Below are 18,423 nucleotides of genomic sequence, written 5' to 3'. Positions count from 1 at the left end.
ATATGTCAAACTGTAAAGATCCTGAAATGTTAATGGTTTCTAACTGACAAATTGAGCCTGTTTTGCAAATATTTCAACACCACAAATGTGGCACAGTTGTCTACAATGGTCAAAAGTGCAGAACACAACTAATTCAGATCCTACCTAGTAGACTTAATTTGTTGTCTTTTTGGCAAATAATACCTTTCCCGTCAGTGACAATGTGGAAAGATTTTGTAGTAATTATTAAATCCGGGTTGCTAATGTTATTTTACTGGAATCTGTAGTGTTTCCTTTTGCAAACATTGCATCACAGCTGGAACAAGTGGTAATCAGTAACTCACAGGAAAAGTCCACACTAATGTGTCAAGCATTTTGTAAATGTTGATACTGTGCTTTCCAATATTTGCAATCCTAGGCTTTGATTTTGTATATATTGGTGTGTTTCACAGTCAAATCACCACTTCTGTACTAGAATCACCACATCTGTGCTGAATTGCTGAAAATGCTGAAGGTACTGCTTTTCCTGACTCTCTGTTGTCTCATCATGGAGCCTGTTACAGGTAAGCAACAGGGAACCTAGAACTCAATCCTATTTCCTTATTATACAAGAAGTATTAATGTGGTTCTACACAACAGATATTTGATTGTTAGAAACTGGTACCAAGACATTATATTTATTTGCGTTCATTTGTTGAAATACTGATATTGTTTTCTTTTTTTTGCTTTTATTTTTGAAATATAAGTAATAAATGCTGGTGACATGACAGGTATTTATTTTTGTTATAGAGAAGGTGAAATAAGTTGGAATAATTTATTCTCCTTGCTTGAAATACTGTGGGAAATCTAAAACAGTTTTTAACAAAAAACAACAAAAGTAACCACATTTCAGGCAAGCATGAAGACTTTGCTATTTATAATGGAGAATTGTTAATACTATATTCTCTTTTAAATACAATTATTGCATTTATTTTGTTTAAAATATTCAACATATAAATATACTTGACATTGTGAAATTAAACTTTTCTTGAGAGTGCTGTGAAATAGTGTCACATACCCAAATTAAAGAGTTCAAAAAGCAAAGGATGAGATATGTCATAATGCTTGTAATACTAATATTATCATACAATTAACAAGAATCACTCTTACTTTCGATGTGCTATGTGTCATTTCATGGCATTTTTAAAATGCAGAATTTCATATCTTGTCACATGAAAATATTCACTCTTTCACTCAATTTTAAAATCGATGCAAACTTACCCAATTCATGCTAAAACTAAGCTATGGACAAATAATCTACTTTCTGAAGTACTTTTCTATCATGATTATTTAAAAAAAGGAGCTGTTACAGTTTTAAAAGTTGTCTTGTACAAATTCTGCACATCCATTAACAACGTATTTAATTTGTAAAACCAAAGCTGCATCAGAAAATTATTTTGATGGGCTGAAAAATATCCCATCCTTTTTTTTATATCAAAGTATATCTTCAAATGCATACACTCCAGAGTGCTATTAGATAATATCTCCATTTCCTGGGTGGTTGAAGGCACATTGAAGGCTGCACCTCAGTGCGCACAAGGTGTGGTGGCATTTTACTATTGTGACCTTCTGTGGTTTTAGGCATAATACGTGACACCTTCCAATGCAAGGCAGACCGCGGAGACTGCCGGCGTTCAGGATCCTGCTTTACATATGAAAAGTGGATAGGAACCTGCAACAATGGACTCTGGGCCTGCTGTAAACAAAAATGAAAAACATCATAGAACAACCAGATTCTCATGTGCCTTCAGTAACACTGAACCAAACACAAGTTCAACCTGTTGGTTTTCTTGCTTTGAGAATTGACATGACTTGTATTTAACAAGACATGCCTGTTGTATTCTGTGTTAATAAATGCTTTCATTGAAATGCCTTTTTTGTTGTCTTGTTTCTTTGTCTTGTAGAAAATATTTAGTATTCAAACCAGAGTTCTTTAAATAGGAAAAAGAGGGCTTTCCAGGCAGGTGACAAGGAGGAGCTGAAGCGAGCACAGAAAGAGCTGTAGGTGAGAGTTAGGGAGAGCAAGGTGGCTTATGGGAGGAAAATGGAGGACAGGCTGGGGGAGAGCAATGTGAGAGAAGTGTGGAATGGCATGAGGAAGATCTCCGGATACAAGTTGTCTGGCGGCCAACAGAGTGAGGGAGGTCTGGAGAGGGCCAATGAGCTGAATCTTTTCTTTAACAGATTCGATACAGGGTCCACTGTCCATTCACCTCACAGGCCTTCACTCCAGACACCCTCTTCATGTCCTCAGTCACCCCATCATGTGATCCCTCCTACTCCTACTCCATCTTCCCCTGCCCTCCTCAACCTATCCATCACAGCTGACCAGGTCAGAAGGGAGTTGAGGAGACTCCACGCAGGGAAGGCAGCGGGTTCTAATGGTATCAGCTCCAGGGTGCTAAAGATCTGTGCGGACCAACTGGGTTCAGTGCTACAGTACATCTTCAACCTCAGCCTGAGATTAGAAAAGGTTCCGATGCTCTTGAAGACATCTTGCCTGGTGCCAGTACCCAAAAAGGGGCACCCTAAAGTCTTGAATGACTACAGACCAGTGGCACATCACACCTAATGAAAACTCTGGAAAGGCTTGTACTGGACCACCTCAGAACCCTGGTGAGTACAGTACTGGACCCCCTGCAGTTCGCCTACCGTTCACACCTGGGAGTGGAGGATGCAGTCATCTATCTGCTACACAGAGCTAACTCTCACCTGGAGAAGACGGGGAGCATTTTGAGAGTTATGTTCTTTGACTTCTCCAGTGTCTTTAACACCATCCATCCACCTTTACTGAGAGATAAGATAAGGGTGGCGCAAGTGGACACTCCCCTGCTGTCCTGGATTATAGACTATCTGACCTGCAGGCCACAGTATGTACGGCTACAGAGCTGTGTGTCCGAACAGATTGTTAGCAGTACTGGGGCTCCACAGGGGACTGTCCTTGCTCCATTCCTGTTCACCTTTTACACCTCTGACTTCAGGTACAACTCTGAGACGTGTCATCTGTAGAAGTTTTCGGATGACTCTGCAATTGTGGGGTGTATTAGAGAGGGGAGGGAGGAGGAATATAGGAGCTTTATGTATTTATTTATTTTTATTTATTTTGTTGTTTTTTGTTTTATAACTATTCTGATGTCTGTTTTGCTTGTCTTGGGCTGGACTGCTGTAACACATCAATTTCCCTACGGGATTAATAAAGTATTATCTATCTATCTTATACTGTAGGGAATTTGCCAGGAAATGTAGATGTGGCCTCACTTTCTGGGAATACTTTAAGCAGACAGAATCCCAAAATGGTGTGATTCTCTGTCTCTTTCTTCTCCAGTCCATTGTTTACAGTGAGAGGGTGTCATAGAAAAATAAGCTAAGATAGCAGCTGATTTTTTCATTGCAGTTTTGAGAAAGCAAGGTTCATGAGTACCAGGTTACAAGTGGAATGACTTTCTTTTCAAAAACCCACACTTACACAGGCTTTACATTTGAGTAAAAAGAAGACTTTGAAATGAAAATGACGTTTTAAATCCTTTACACTAATTTTCATATAAATTATTCAGTTTCACATACTGTAAATTATTTGGTTCTTTTGAAGATGTTCAGTTGTAAAGAGCAGGTGTGATGGGCTGTATGTTCTTGTGAAACTTGTGGGAAATGAAAAAGTACAAGACAGTGTTTACCTTTGATCAAATGGGTGATACCAAGTCTCTAACCTCAAAGAAGAATTGTGCTTGTCAAAGCTAAACAGATGTATCTCTTAGTTAGCATAACACTTAGAAAAGACAAGTACCACATAATATCTTTAAATTATGTTGACAAGAAAAAACTAGTTACGCAATATATACATGTGTTAAATACATTAAATGTCTGTTCCAAAAACAGAAATCAATGGGGATTTAAACAGAAGCATACTTTCTTATCTACTTCAGAAAGGTATCATTATGTTGGTGTTCAAAGAGTTGTGTTGACTTTAAAAGTCATGTTGTTCCAACATCTACTCTTTTAAAATTGGAATTTTCTGCCTACTCTAAAATTGAACAACCCCCTGTCAGTATTATCTCTAAAGCTAATTGACACGTAGTTCTGCCACCACTGAACTACTGAAGTCTAAAAAAGCAATTTAGACAGTGAGCTGCACTTGAGCATGCTCCAGGCAATATCTATGGGATTTCAGTAAGGGTCAGTTCTCAAATATAGCCTCAGAGGCTTGCAGTTTTCCTTATCTCGATTACTTCGTATTTAACACTTGCAGTAAATGGGGGCTGTTGTTTCTCAACTAGAATCAACTTGTTTGTAGTTCCCAGCAAAGATAGCACTATTTTGAAAGTTTGGGACAATGTGTGATGTTTTTTGTGTATTTACATAGCTCTCCCCGGACTATGACGAAAGTAAACATTGAGGAAAACACATCTGAACAAAGGGCTTTGCTAATAATTAACTCAAGTTAAATGAAGTCACTGTTAGATCATTAATTCCGCCTTATCAAATATAGAGTAACCAGAATATACTTACTTATGCCAGCCTTGAGATGAACCATGGCATAAATTCAGAAACAGACATATAGACAAAAAAGGAAGAAATATAAGAGGAAGCAAGGACATCAGTATCATTCATCATCATTATTCAGCATCCTCAACTTCATCAAATGCTGTGAGCGTGTACCTCTTTCCAATCATGCATGAAATCAGATTCTGTCCAGGAAATCCAAATGCTGAAAGAGTACCAGAGTGTCAGTTTTATTGTATAAAAAATCTTGCCGTCTTATATATTGGAAATTCTAATTTGCTTTATTGTGGAATTCGCAGTCTAAAAATAAATCTCCAATTTAAGTGATGCATTGTGTGAATAGGGAAGTTGGTTCTCATTCAATTGTGATCAACTGTATAGATGTGAAGGTTTAGTCCTGATTAGGATCTATTTAGTTTATTAAGATGCAGGGTTTTGCTCTTTCACCTATTAAAGTGTTTTGTATATTATGTTTATTTTGTATATACTGTATTAGAATCTTTAGAAAGTTGGGTTCTAGAACTCACAGACCTGTGAGTGTCTATAATGTTTGTAGTGTAACTATAGGGGTTTATATTAGCAGAGTGTTCTCAAACTTAATACAGTTAACACAATTGTGAGTGGATAACCTTCCTAACTTATTTAATTTTCACTTGAGAATTATCCATTTACAGTACTGGATGTGCTCCATTTGAACACATAGTGGTTAGTTCAGATCATTCCTGATCCTTAGTTGTAATAAATATGCCACATCAGCACTGCAAATTGTTGTTACTATTTACCTAAGAGGTTTTGTTTCCAGCCAGGGAGAAAGCAGTTGTAGACTAGTTAACACATATTTTAACAAATTATGCTTCTTTTCTTCAGATGTTCAGAGGGCTGTTGAAACTGTTAAAAGTGTGTTTTGACGTTTTTCTTTCTTCCATTATAAAAACCTTCCTTTTCTTGGCAGATTGCCATCAGATTAAGTTGCTTTCCAGCAAGTGAGTATAATGTCACCTGACCCTGACTTCATAAGCACTCACAACACAGTGACCTCATTACAACTGCACAGTACAGCAGGATGCTGCTTAGCATCCTTATCATAGAGCTCATAGCAAGTAAGTAGCAATATTATTTGTACTGACATCTTTCATAGCTTTTAAAGCAAAAACATGACATGTTTTATATTAATTAATTAAAAAACATGACAACTTAAATCTCATTTCACATTCACCACATTTGAGTCATGTATTATATGCAAATGGAGAAAGTGTGATGCTTTAATACGGATTATGCGTGTTTCATGTATTGGTTTTATATTGAATTTAGAGCTGTGAAGCACAGCATTTACAAAGAGTCAGTCTGAAGTGAAATATAAGAGGAATTGTGAATGAGAATGCTTCATTTTGTTATTTTTGTAGTAGTTCGCTCTTGATATACAGTATTATGCTATAGAAGTTACAGTAGTAAGCTCGCAATGTTTCATCTTCTCACAGAGTATTTCAAAAACTAAAGTAATTCACAAATTAAACAAGCAATCACTTTAATTTATTGGAAAGTTTTTTTCATATAGTAGTTTTGTCAACACATGAGACAACTATTTCAAAAAACAGTAAAAATGATGTGCATTTCGCTACAGCATCATAGTGTTGAGTACTAGAGTCATTGAAAAGACTGAAAATAAAAATCCATATACAGGAACCAGATACTTGGAAGATTCTTGATACTGTTGTAGATTCTTTGCTTAATTTGTTGTTTAAGCCATAACTGCACTGTGTTTTGGACCTTGTGATCACCGACTTTATAGACCGTCTTTCAGAGTTCTATGGAGGAGAAAATCAGACAGTGGAAGATCTAGTAGAGGTTGAAAGTCTGTTCCGGTAGTGGATGGGCAGCAGGACAAAGAGTGGTCTCGCATTTTAATGCTGCAATATAACACCCTGCTTGACTCTCCATTTTCCTCAAAAAGCCAGTGATTGTGGTTCGATGCTTCATGAAGTGTTGAAGGATCACATATCCCCTATGCCATCTCAGCGAAATGACAGATTTGATAGGGAACCTCTATCATAGGTCTCTGAATACAGCCATCCAAGAGTCAAATTAACACAACCCTAAAATAATATTTTTTTGCCAATCTGTTGCACTAGTGGGAGTGGATGCCAACATCTTTGCTACACTAGCACCACCGTTTCACAATCCAGATGGCAGAAGCAGAACTATTCTGGTGTGTCTGGTTAGTGACTTCCTTCATAATGATGTTGAGGTGACTTGGCTCTCCAGCGGATCCAAAGGATCTTCAGACTACATAACCTATAATATTGCAAAGGAAGAAGATGGGACGCACAGTGCTATTTCACTCATTGAAGTTGCCTCAAATGAATGGGATTCTTACACCTGCTTTGTGAATTACAAGAGCACAGCAATGCTTATCAGCAAACACTATGCTGACTTGACTGGTAAGATTTTAAATCATTGTTTACTGTCTACCTAAAGACCAGAAACTGACTGCTTTTAATGTTCCTGCCTTTTGCATTGAAAGAAATGCATTCAGAGGAAATGTGTTACACAACTTTTGCTAAAATTAAACTCATGAATAGAAAAAAATTGTATATGAACACTGTTTAAACCATATTTAAGAATTTCTACTAAAATTAAAATTGCAATACAATCTGTATGTGACCGAAGCAGTGATACAAATAAGATGCTTCCTTCAAATTTCAACTATAATTAAAAATGTTTACTCTTAGGCTACATTATATAAGATTAAATATGTGACTTTAGCTGATTTTTGCTCAGCACTGTTAAGGAGAACAGCGAAACATTGAAAAAAGGGGTGAATACTGAATGGTCAGCACTGCTTGAAAATCAAAATAATTGTGTTGGGACTGTGCAGTAGAATACATTATGGAAAGATTTGCAAAATTACAATATTTCTACTTTTTCAATTCAGAAAATGACTTGGACAACACATGTTATGCAGATTTATGGAATGTCACTCAAGGTAATCTTGCAGTATTCTAACATTATCTTCTATCTGTATGCAAAAAGTATAATAAACAAGCACTATTGAATAAAAAGGTGAAAGCATTTTAGTGAAGCTTCTTTCATGTCAATTTGGTTAGGTGACAGTAATATTTGAATAGATGTACTTATATGGACATGTATCATAAAATGAAAACAGAGTATCTATATTTTGTGGAATTTAAATTGTTTGTTTTGTTGAGGTGGTGTTTTGTTTCATAAAACACTGTTTTCTTAAACAGTACTCAAGGTATGTTCACCACACATGTCACATGGGACTGAGAAATTTTGTAATAATGTCCTTACAGTAAAGCTTGATTAAATTAAATAGTTAACATTCATTTTAAATGGATGTATTATTAACATTATAGTCAATGTATTTTAATCTTAAACAGTACTTCATGATTAAATTCGCAAATGTGAAACAAAAAAGGTGAATGACAGAATAGCATATATCTTTATTTTTATTTTACAATAAATAGACAAAAGTTTGTAACGTGAAAAACAATCTTCGCAGGTATTCAGAATCATTCGGAATCTGTATTTATCTTGGCTCTGAGAATTCTTCTTTGGAAGAGCATTATCTTCAACTTTATGATGACTGTGATACTGATTATGGAATGGTAAGATGTTCACAGAGAATTTTACTAAGATTCTATACTAGTGCAGGATAAACTCAATAAGTAAGTTATGTATTAATCAAAAATCTTATTTTAACAAATTATTTAATATGAAAAACATTTAAATCATGAACATCTTCTGTGGCACCAAATGGTACCAAATAACTATTGAAATGGTGAATTGAATTATGTAAAAATTGCTTGTTTTTTTTAGATGGCTTAACTGGTCTAATATAAACGAGGGACCTGAAAATGTCTACACAATCTACGCTGGAGTTCTCCACTTCTTGAGGTGCTACAGTTCCCAGTGAAGACATGAAGTATCTGACAGCGAGGAGTTCTGTGGTTTACCAGACTGCATCAGTATTGATGAAATGATGCTAAGCGAGAGAACTTATTTTCAATTTCATTTAAATAGATCTTTTATTGGGACAATTGAAGAAGTATGTACTGAAGATGTAAAAGGAACATACTGTAGTCACGATATCAGTGTGCACATTTATATTCACCCAGTTGTTACAAGAGTATAATGAAACGTCTGTATTATACCTACTAGTGTGCACCAGGCATACAGTATAGGAGATTCTGATTTTGGCTGATGAGGAGAGGATGTGTCTTTCCATAAAATTTTATGTAAGCTGTGTAACAGACCAACATGAAAGCAGTGTTTTTTATGACCTTGACATTTTAGATATCCAAGCAAATAAGCAAATTACTTCATCCAGTAGAGCCTCATGATGCATGGCAAAATTTAACAGGTAGACAAAGGACACAGGGCAACAAAACGGCATAACCTGGGCCCTTCAAATGTGTAATATCAGGTTTTCTCCTGTTTCACAATGAAAGGCATAAGGGAAATAACTCTACCATTGCAAAGCAAACTCACTACCTGTATGGAAGATTTCCCCACCAACCTAGGTCCTCATGCAATTCAATGTGTGTGGCAGAGTCTGAGAACATCCTTGATTCAGCCTTTCTGCAACTTGTTGTGCATGAAACCATCTTCTTAAAATAGCTTTTCATTATCTCATAAATGGTCGATATTTATTTAAAATTTAAAGGAAAGGAAGGGTTCTTTGTATTTAAGATCTATGCAGTTTTTTTTACTTTATACCTGATGGCTACATAGAATGTTTTTAATCACATTAAACCACTTTTGGCAATAAATTAAGACAAAGGGAAGATTTAAATCTTTGTCTCTCTTTTTCTTTATATGCCTATGTTTTTTGTTTATCCCTTGTAATTGTAATTGGCAATTTGGTTGTGGGGTATTCTAGAGGACCAGGTTTCATACAGATATTCCACAATACCTCCTTACTAAAAATAACTCAATTGTTTTCACTGTAACTTCCTGAAAACTGTAATTTTCCCATTTTTTAAACATTTTTTGGTACTTTATAATTAAAAAAATATGTCATTTTGATTTTCACTAAATGTAGCAATACTGATTGGTTCAGAAAATAGGTTTGATTAGTGCTTAGCTTTTTAAGTTTCTGCAGACAATTTGGTGGTGGATAACTAAATAGGCAACAGCTCGAAAGACTCTGATCAATACAAGTATTTGTAAGTCACATGATAATATATATACTGATATATTGTGGATGTATGTGTACTGTTCCATCCATTTTCTAACCTCTTCTTGCAATTCAGGACTGTGGGGGAGCTGGAGCCTATCTTGGCAGGCAACAGCTGCAAGGCAGGGTACACCCTGGACAGGACGCCAATCTGTCTCAGGGTAGACAGACACAAACACAGGCATAGACATGCACACATTCACAACTGGGCCAATGTTACCAGAACCCAATTATCCTTCCACTATATTTTTGGACAGTGGGAGGAAACCAGAGCACAAGACGGAATCCCACATGAACTCTGGGAGAACATACTGTACAAAAAAGAGGTAGGTAGGACCCCAGGACTAGAATTATACCCTGGGCCCCAGTACTGTGAGATAGCAATGCTAACCAGTGGGCCATCATGCTACACAGATGGACTAGCTACTGTAATAAGCTACTGTATTTCTAACTATAATCATTAATGAAATATGGCACAGATTACATTTTCTGTGGAAAAAGCAACTTGGTTACTTTCCGGTACTTCTTTACAAAGGTCTTCTGCATTGGTTCACACTGTTTCAGTGAGTGCTGAAGAGGTCTGGACTGTCTGATACTCACTCTGACAATACCAAGTATTCTAGTCACTATACATCATAGTCAGAAGAATAATTAGGGCTAGGGTTAGAGTTTAGGACAAAGTTAAATAAATTATAGATACATTCAGGCTTAATTCTCAGATTAATATTTTGTTTAGGTTTGCAAATAAGGTTACAGAGGGTTTATCCATTACACAATTCAGACATCAGGCTGGTAGTGGAGTTAAGATTGGGGTTAAAGCTAAGCATAAATTAATAATAGGGTTTAATTTAGTGTCAGGGCTAATTTTTCTGTTATAAATGTTCACAGTTTCACTCTTTTTTACCAAAATAATGACTCACTTGGTGATTTGGCAGTTACAGTAGTTACATTAAAATTTTGAAATGCTAACCTAACAAAGTGCATGATCAGACTCAGGGGCACAAAATCAAGTGATATGCAGGTTATATACAGTGTCACTCATGTAATATTCTCATTGGTAGGATCATCATGTATGCCATGCATGTCAGGTTGACAAACAGTAGTCAACCATGATGGTAACCTAATTATCTTTAAAACTCGGTGAGTAAAAGTAAAAGTCAGTAGATATGAAAAATAAACAAAATCTATATTTCTGCATGAATTACCAGAGAACATGATTACCATCATGATTATGATATCTATTACTTTTAACTATCCATATGAAGTTGAAGTTACGTCTGACTTCAATTATGTATGAAAAACTAAAGTAAGGTACTGTAACACATACGGCCGACATTACATGTTGTGTGAGCCGGCTTACCAGCGCGGTGATGTCAACGCCCTTCCCTGTGAATAGCAGGGACTTCAGCCACCGGGGTGAGGGGAGATTTCCCTTTAACTCAGCTGGCTGGTTCCCTGTTGAGTGATGCTGGATGCCCGGGTTTGAGTCCCCAGAGGTGTGGGGCTGACCTGAGGCAGCAGCGGCGAGGGCGCATACCCACGTGTTAGCACTACATTGGTGTCAGGAGCGGGATGGGACAGCCCTTCGCCAAGGACAGCGAATTAAGTGGGGGAGAGTGTAATGCATATGGCCGACATTACAGGTTGTGCGAGCCGGCTTACCAGCGCGGTGACGTCACCGCCCTTCCCTGTGAATAGCAGGGATCTCAACCACTGGACTGAGGTGAGATTGCCCTTTAGCTCGGCTGGCTGGGTCCCTGTTGAGTGATGGGAGAGGCCTGAGTTCTAGTCCCCAGCGGTGGGGGGCTGACCTGAGGAGGCAGCGGCGAGGGCGCAAACCCACATGAACCTGAGAGCGCTACAGTACGTTTTAAAGAAATTTAATATTATTCCATTCTGCTTCATTAAATACAGTAGAAGTCTTTGTAGAAGTCAAACAGTTCTTCAGTGGTTTTCAAGCTAACTTCATACACCTGTTCCGTTACAGTCAAGGCTAGCACATGTGAGACCATTAAAAAGAGCCCACAACCACATCAGCTGTTTGCTGTTTTGCAAGGAAACTGCAAAAACAGTGGCAAGAAACACTTTCTGGGGAAGATTAAAGTACTGTATAGACATTTTACAACATCTTAAAGCAACATGTGTGTTCAAGCTTAGGTAATATTATATAGATTCCCCAAATGAATGCAAAAAGTAAGAATGCTCTATTGACATTGTTCATTTATTCTGAACTCTGTGTGCACTCTTGTGTACATCACTTTTTGTAAATTAGAAGCCTTTAGATTGAAACACTACCAATCAATATGTCCTGCATAAAATATGATGTGTAACATTTTCTTAACTTTTCAACTAATGTATTCTGCAAATTTTCAGCACCCGTGTTCTAAAAAAAATGGAAAAGAGCCCTATGTCTGATGTAATTCTGTTACACAAACAATTAGTTTTTTAAAATAATAAGGACGGTATTAAAATCATTCAATTAAGCATGTAATAAAAGCTTAGCTAGATTTTGCTGTTATCAAAGACTGCCAATATCCAGCCCTGGGCTATATGTCATGCTTTCTCCTGCAGACACGCTGTCGAATGTTCTAACACTACTATAGCAACCTACAAAAACTGAGCACAGGAAGTCTGTTCCACCTGTGTTTAATGTATTATCATGCCTGTCTCTCGAGGAACAGACTGTATAAGACCTACATTAGCAGTAGATTTGGGCTGTGTTTTAGAGCTATGCTCGAGCTTCATAGTCTCAGTCTCTAGCCTTACATTCAGTTTTTTGTGTACCGCTAGATTCATAACCAGTGCAAACTTGCCTTTCGGATTTCCCTGGAACTTCACTTCAGTGTCCACTCGGCTACAAAATTTGCTTCTCTCTCAACTATGTTTTGGACTGTTTGCCTGCTTTTTATCACCCCTCCAGCCTATTTCCCTTGTCCTGCTCTTGAGTTCTCCTCACAACCCTGCTGCTTACATTCAGTTCCAAGCCTCAGAATTACAATATAATAATCTTAAGCCTTTTTTATGGAAATATGCTGTGAAATATTTGTACGAACTTCCAAAACGACGAGCTTTTTAAAAGATTAAAATGATTCCCCCTTCCCTTAACCAGTCAATAGTTAGTCATTGGTCTATCACAGCAAGGTCATATGTCCATTAAAGGTATAAAAATATTGACAAATTTTTAGTTATTATGCTACATGAAAAAAAACCTGATCAGACTGCTGTCAGATAATACCTTAGTTTGTCAAAACACACAAGCAGGGCAGATGGAGAGACATGTCAAGAGACATGTCAAGATGTAAAAAATGAGCCTGAGTAGATTATTGGCTAAAATGCTCTTCATTCGATTTCTTCTCTGACCCTTGTAACACTAGAAACGATGTCAGCAAATGAAATGACCTAAAAAAGGTCAAAATGTGACAGCTTGTGGCCTCATAACGCCTGCCATCTGAGACCCATATTAATGAAAAAAAAATGTTTCTGAACATCAATCTATCTGATATAAAAAAGGAAAAAACGTCAAAGTAATCTAGTAAATCTATCAATTGAAAAAAGAAATAAATACATAAATTTAGCTTTGGAGACTTCTTCTGGTGTGAAAGCTACACAGCCAAAACATTGTCCTTTCATTTCCTACTTTATACTTTTTATTTTTCTGCATGGAATTAACCTTCTGCTTTCTACCTTAAAGGTAATATGATTTACATTAGCAAAAGTTTAATCTCAGCTGCATAATATCCCACTACATGGACTTCATTGCATTTGCTGCTGGGTTTGTTCTTCTAATATACCAGTAGTCATTCCCGACGAGCCAAAAATTGAATCACAAGCAGAGGCAAAATATGAAAATAACAAACTCAGCAATGAATACTATAAAGACTGTAACAGAAGACATATTGCAGGTTATGATATATATCAATTAAGTATTTTGCATTCTAGCTCCAATATCTTATCAGGTTAGATAAGGCCTTGTTTTTTGGGGAATTAAGCAAAAGAGCAGAACTGGAAACTACAAATAATGTGTACATAAACAACAGATATTACATTATTATTTTGTAATTTTAAAATGTATTTTGTATATATAACTGAAATATATACATATTAATAAAGGAATAGTGAATAATTAATTAAGGTAATAATTAAGGATGTGCGTGTGGTATGACTGTGCTACAAGCAATAAAGCAAACCATATCACTGCACTTGTATACAGTGGTTACAATATTCTTTTAAATGTAAAAATATGCATAGATTTAGAGATTTTTTATAAAAATGTATGGAATATCATGATTCCCAAATCAGATTCTATAAATAAATATATAATGAATGGATGACAAATACTGTAACTAGAAAGTCCTGTATAGGAAAGTGACAATCTTAAGTATTGCAGGTAGTTTCCAGATTTCAGTATAATATTCTTTAATGATATTGGATTTTTTTTTCAATTTAATGTTACATTTTAATTAAGTACTCCAGAAATACAAATTGTCTGCCAGTCTGACATCAGATATCTAGAATACATAATGTTGAGAAACGTTTTTAAGTGCTTCTTTAAAGTTAAAAAAATAATAATTCCTTTCACTTATATAGCACTTTTCTGGATACTCCACTCAAAGTGCTTTACAGGTAATGGGGACTCCCCTCCACCACCACCAATGTGCACTATCCACCTGGATGATGCGACAGCAGCCATAGTGCACCACTACACTCACCACTCACCAGCTATCAGTGAGGAGGAGAACAGAGTGATGAAGCCAGTTTATAGATGGGGATTATTAGGAGGCCATGATTGGTAAGGGCCAATGGGAAATTTGACCAGGATGCCGGGGTTACACCCCTATGCTTTTCAAGAAATTATCTGGGATTTTTAATGACACAGAGAGTCAGGACCTCAGTTTTACGTCTCATCCGAAGGATGGTGCCTTTTTACAGTATATTGTCCCCGTCACTATAGTGGGGCATTAGGACCCACATAGTCCACATGGTGAGCACCCCTTGCTGGCCTGACTAACACCTCTTCCAGCAGCAACCTTAGTTTTTACCAGGAGGTCTTCCATCCAGGTACAGACCAGGCTCACACCTGCCTAGCTTCAGTGATTTTCCAGATGGCTGCTGGCTATTGTAGAGGTGTTCAACTCAGCAGATTTTATAGCTCTCTTCAATAAAATCTCCTTCTTCTTAAGAATGAGGAAAAGCTTCAGCTTCTACACAGCAAGGAAATAAGTTCACTTAGGTCATTAAGGGCTCAGGTGAAAAGAAAACCAGAAACATTCTGTGCACCTCTTATGCTGACATATTTTATGTTATTGTAAGCTGACATATTATAATTACTTAATTATTTTGTTTTGTATTTATTTTATTTCCTGAGTTTTAGTGCTGTTCGTATGAGCAATGTTGGATAAAACCGTATTTATTACAATGGTACAGTATGTGGTGGTCATTAACAATGCATGCATTCAGGGGACTATCACTTTTTAAACCCATTAATATCCATTCAACCAGGCATGGTTAGCAATACCTCACTAATTGCTAAATAATATCAATATATGTTTGCTTTGTTTAAAACAATGATCTGCTACAAATTGTCCAAATTTCATATATTACAATTGCATGATCTATATATTTAATTCAGGGATCAGCACCTGTTGCTGAAAAATTTTGTAGTTTTGCAGATCACTCATGAATCAATAGTTTCTAAAGATGAGGAACAGTTCCACAGTAGAAGTCCCATCTAAAATGCACTGTAATTTGTATTACAGATACCAAAAGCTTTTTGCTTCCTAATTTACACATAATTCCACAATCATATAGTGTGTTTTCCTTGTTAGAATTTGTATTAGCCAGAAAAGTGTGAAGGAGAGGTGGCTTACTTTAATAAATCCACTCATTCCAGTAATGCATTCATGACTTTAGAGTTATCAAGCCTGTCTTATTTAATCTAAAGTATGTGAATTATTAATATCCTAACTCTGCCATGATCTCAGACAGGAAGTTTAATATCCTAGCAAATTCAACCTCTAAATAATTTCGTAAAAATAAATATAATAAACTGTGTCAGTCTGGGGAGTCTTTGCCAGGCAGTTTATTCTAATTCCTCTTTCTATAAAAATGAACGAAATTCCATGGAAACACATTGCAGTAGTTGCAGCTTCTTTGCTGTTTTGACCACTAGAAAGTCTTTAAAATAAGAAATTTGAAATCATTTTTTCTTATAGACTACACGTAGTCAAGTACTTCAACCCAGACTTTTGCTATGGCATGCACCATGTTCAAGAACTTTCAAAATTACTTTATAGTGGGTTTGCTTTTAGCATTGGTTGCATCAATACGTTTTGCTAATATTTTTCTGAGGTAATACACCTTGAATATTACTACAGTATTAGCCATGACAATGGCTGAAGAATCAGTGCCATGCTGTCTGGTAAAAACTGTTTTTTTTATAATGTCTGCAATACATTAGGATGTCCAAAAGCATGATCTAACACAAGAAAACTCTTGAATTCCTTGTGGCATACTTTAAGGTCACAGGGCAGTCAATCCGTGAACCATTCAATTAATATTGGACAAGAGCTCTGGAGTGGTTCACATAATCAGATGGGTCATAGACATTTTTGTCTTTTCATCCTTCTTGCTGTTCATCCTGCCTGATTCTCTGATTTCACCATGGTCTGCTGTTGCACACGTCTGCTCCAGAGAGTCTTGGCAGAGAATGTCAGTTGTCTCTGCTCTGTGCTGTTGGATCCTGATATCGCTGCTGTTTGTGAGTTTGGTTCATCATTCATCTCTCTCATATCTCATTTTTGTGGTGCATCTTGGAGTTCATTGTCTGCCTGCATGCTGTGAAGTGGCCTATCCAGCACCTGAATCATGGTTAAATGGGACAGTCATGGTAGGATATTTTTTTCTGGTACTATAGTTTGCTGGCTTAGTTCACTGTTTGTCTCCCTGCTTTTGTGCCACATACTGTACTAAAATAATGTTGTATTTTTGGAATTTGGCAAAGACAGCCATGATAGCACAGGGTCTCTGGGTGCAGTTTCTTCACCTGACGTTTGGCACAGAGACACGCTGGGGGTCAGTTAGTTACTGTATATCTTCAGGAGTGATGGCAGGAACCGTGAGGTTTCCAAGGTGATGAAGGGACACTCTAAACTTTGTGTGTTTGCACCAAAACTGACTTACAGCCACAAAAAATTGTAATGTGCTCCTTTTTACTTTATTTTAATTTACCAGTTTGGTTTAGGAATAGCCCTTCCTGTACATTTAAAGAGGCATTAAAATGTCCTTCCTCGTAAACCACGCTATTGACCTCAATCACACAGCTTCAATACTTCTAACTGTAATATTATTGGTGTCTTGTCCAATCAAAATTCACTAGTTTTATCACCATTATTAATCAAGGCTGTGTCAACTATCTCATCAACACTATCCATGTGCTCTCTAAACATAAGCTCTCTTTGGTAAGGATCTCTGCTAGATAAGCTCTCTTTATTACCTGATTGTTAAATAACATGACTTTGATTCGCAGTTTATTTATGACCAGAAAGTGGATTACATTTGTCTAAAACATGCTACCTACCAAATGACATAAATGGATCTCTGTTTTTGCTAAAAGTTCTGATTTACCATTCACCTAAACGTTAAACTAGGTTTCATAGCTACAAACGTGGCTATGACTAACCTATGCAAGTATTTTACTTCTTGAAGATTTCTGTATACGGTACATACGGATTGCCTTACCCATTTGGCTACTGCCAATTTCTTCGGTACTTTGGATTGTTTCAGCATTACGCAGCATATCAATTTCCCAACACGTAACACATGTTGCCATCTTTTATTTTGGGTTTTACTGCAATGCTGGTGACAGTTTTGTGCAGGATCAAATCTGATACTAATACTCTGATTTCTGCATTTTAAAGGTTTCTGTCTGATATTATGTGGATACAGCAGAGGTTTCTGGTTAAATTTTGACAAGACTGAGGTTATGCTCACAGTCTCCCAACATCAGTTTTGCAAGCATGATGATTTTTGTATTTTTAGATGCTGGAAAAAACTCTTGATGGAGGTTAAAAGATGTGGTGTTACTTCTGACTTTGTGTTGTCATTTGAATCATTTCTTGGGAATGTCACAAGTACACATGCATAAAATCACTCTAAATGTCGGTTGCTAAAATATTTATATATGAGTTTACATAATCACAGGCTACTGTAATGCCTTTATTAAACTCCATGGTGCATGCACTAATGAAAGGTATTCAGCAAATATGTCTTCTGTAAATTACCTTGGTTCCCTGTGAAATTTAAAGTGGACTCAAAGATTCTCTGCCCTTCATTTAAGACACTCATTGAATAATTGCCTAGTCTAGCTCCAGATTGTCCCAAAGTCTTATTGATATTTGACACTATTTTTTAAATTAAAGACTATTTATAAATATATAACTTTCAATGCGCAGTTTATTCTGAATTATTGCTTTTACAAAGTCCCTTTGATGTACTGTTGTGTGTGCTATCATCTAGCTCTGTAAGCTTCCTGAAAAGTACTCATAAATAAAATTTGATTGTGATTGCTCTTGTTGTAGACTTTCTGAACACATTTTCCACAATGAATACTGTACAAATACAAACTTAGCACAAGACCAGTCTTTTGTCAGTCAGCTCTGTGAAGGTCCCTCCTTTTTGGTAAATAACAGGCTACTGAATCATACGTTCAT

General features: G+C 36.6%; 1 protein-coding gene across 3 annotated transcripts; it reads left to right on the top strand.

Annotated features, from left to right (window-relative positions):
• The first annotated feature begins 383 nt into the window (after positions 1-383).
• On the top strand, positions 384-9,331 carry LOC148673213 (Ig lambda chain C region). Of its 3 annotated transcripts, XM_088629574.1 has the most exons (7): positions 384-542; positions 1,600-4,662; positions 5,471-5,618; positions 6,648-6,956; positions 7,451-7,501; positions 8,039-8,144; positions 8,356-8,495. In XM_088629574.1, coding segments are annotated over exons 3-7 (504 nt in total). In that variant the 5' UTR covers positions 384-542; positions 1,600-4,662; positions 5,471-5,581; the 3' UTR covers positions 8,357-8,495. The 3 variants fall into 3 exon arrangements, 2 of the variants coding, with proteins under 2 accessions (XP_088485700.1, XP_088485699.1); XM_088629573.1 differs by lacking the exon at positions 8,039-8,144 and having other exon boundaries at positions 8,356-9,331; XR_015935965.1 differs by lacking the exons at positions 6,648-6,956; positions 7,451-7,501; positions 8,039-8,144; positions 8,356-8,495 and having other exon boundaries at positions 1,600-2,999; positions 5,471-5,485.
• Positions 9,332-18,423: the final 9,092 nt, after the last annotated feature.

This window comes from Lepisosteus platostomus, chromosome 4 (genome assembly GCF_059453375.1).
Source record: "Lepisosteus platostomus isolate fLepPlt1 chromosome 4, fLepPlt1.hap1, whole genome shotgun sequence".
Taxonomy (NCBI): domain Eukaryota; kingdom Metazoa; phylum Chordata; class Actinopteri; order Semionotiformes; family Lepisosteidae; genus Lepisosteus; species Lepisosteus platostomus.
The sequence above is the reverse complement of the archived record's forward strand: the minus strand, read 5'-3'. Positions and strand labels throughout refer to the sequence as shown.

Coding starts and splice junctions, on each gene's coding strand:
- LOC148673213 (XM_088629574.1), top strand. CDS start 5,582: ATGCTGCTTAGCATCCTTATCATAGAGCTCATAGCAA. Junction 5,619..6,647: donor TATCATAGAGCTCATAGCAA/GTAAGTAGCAAT, acceptor CTGTTGCACTAG/TGGGAGTGGATGCCAACATC. Junction 7,502..8,038: donor TTTATGGAATGTCACTCAAG/GTAATCTTGCAG, acceptor CAATCTTCGCAG/GTATTCAGAATCATTCGGAA.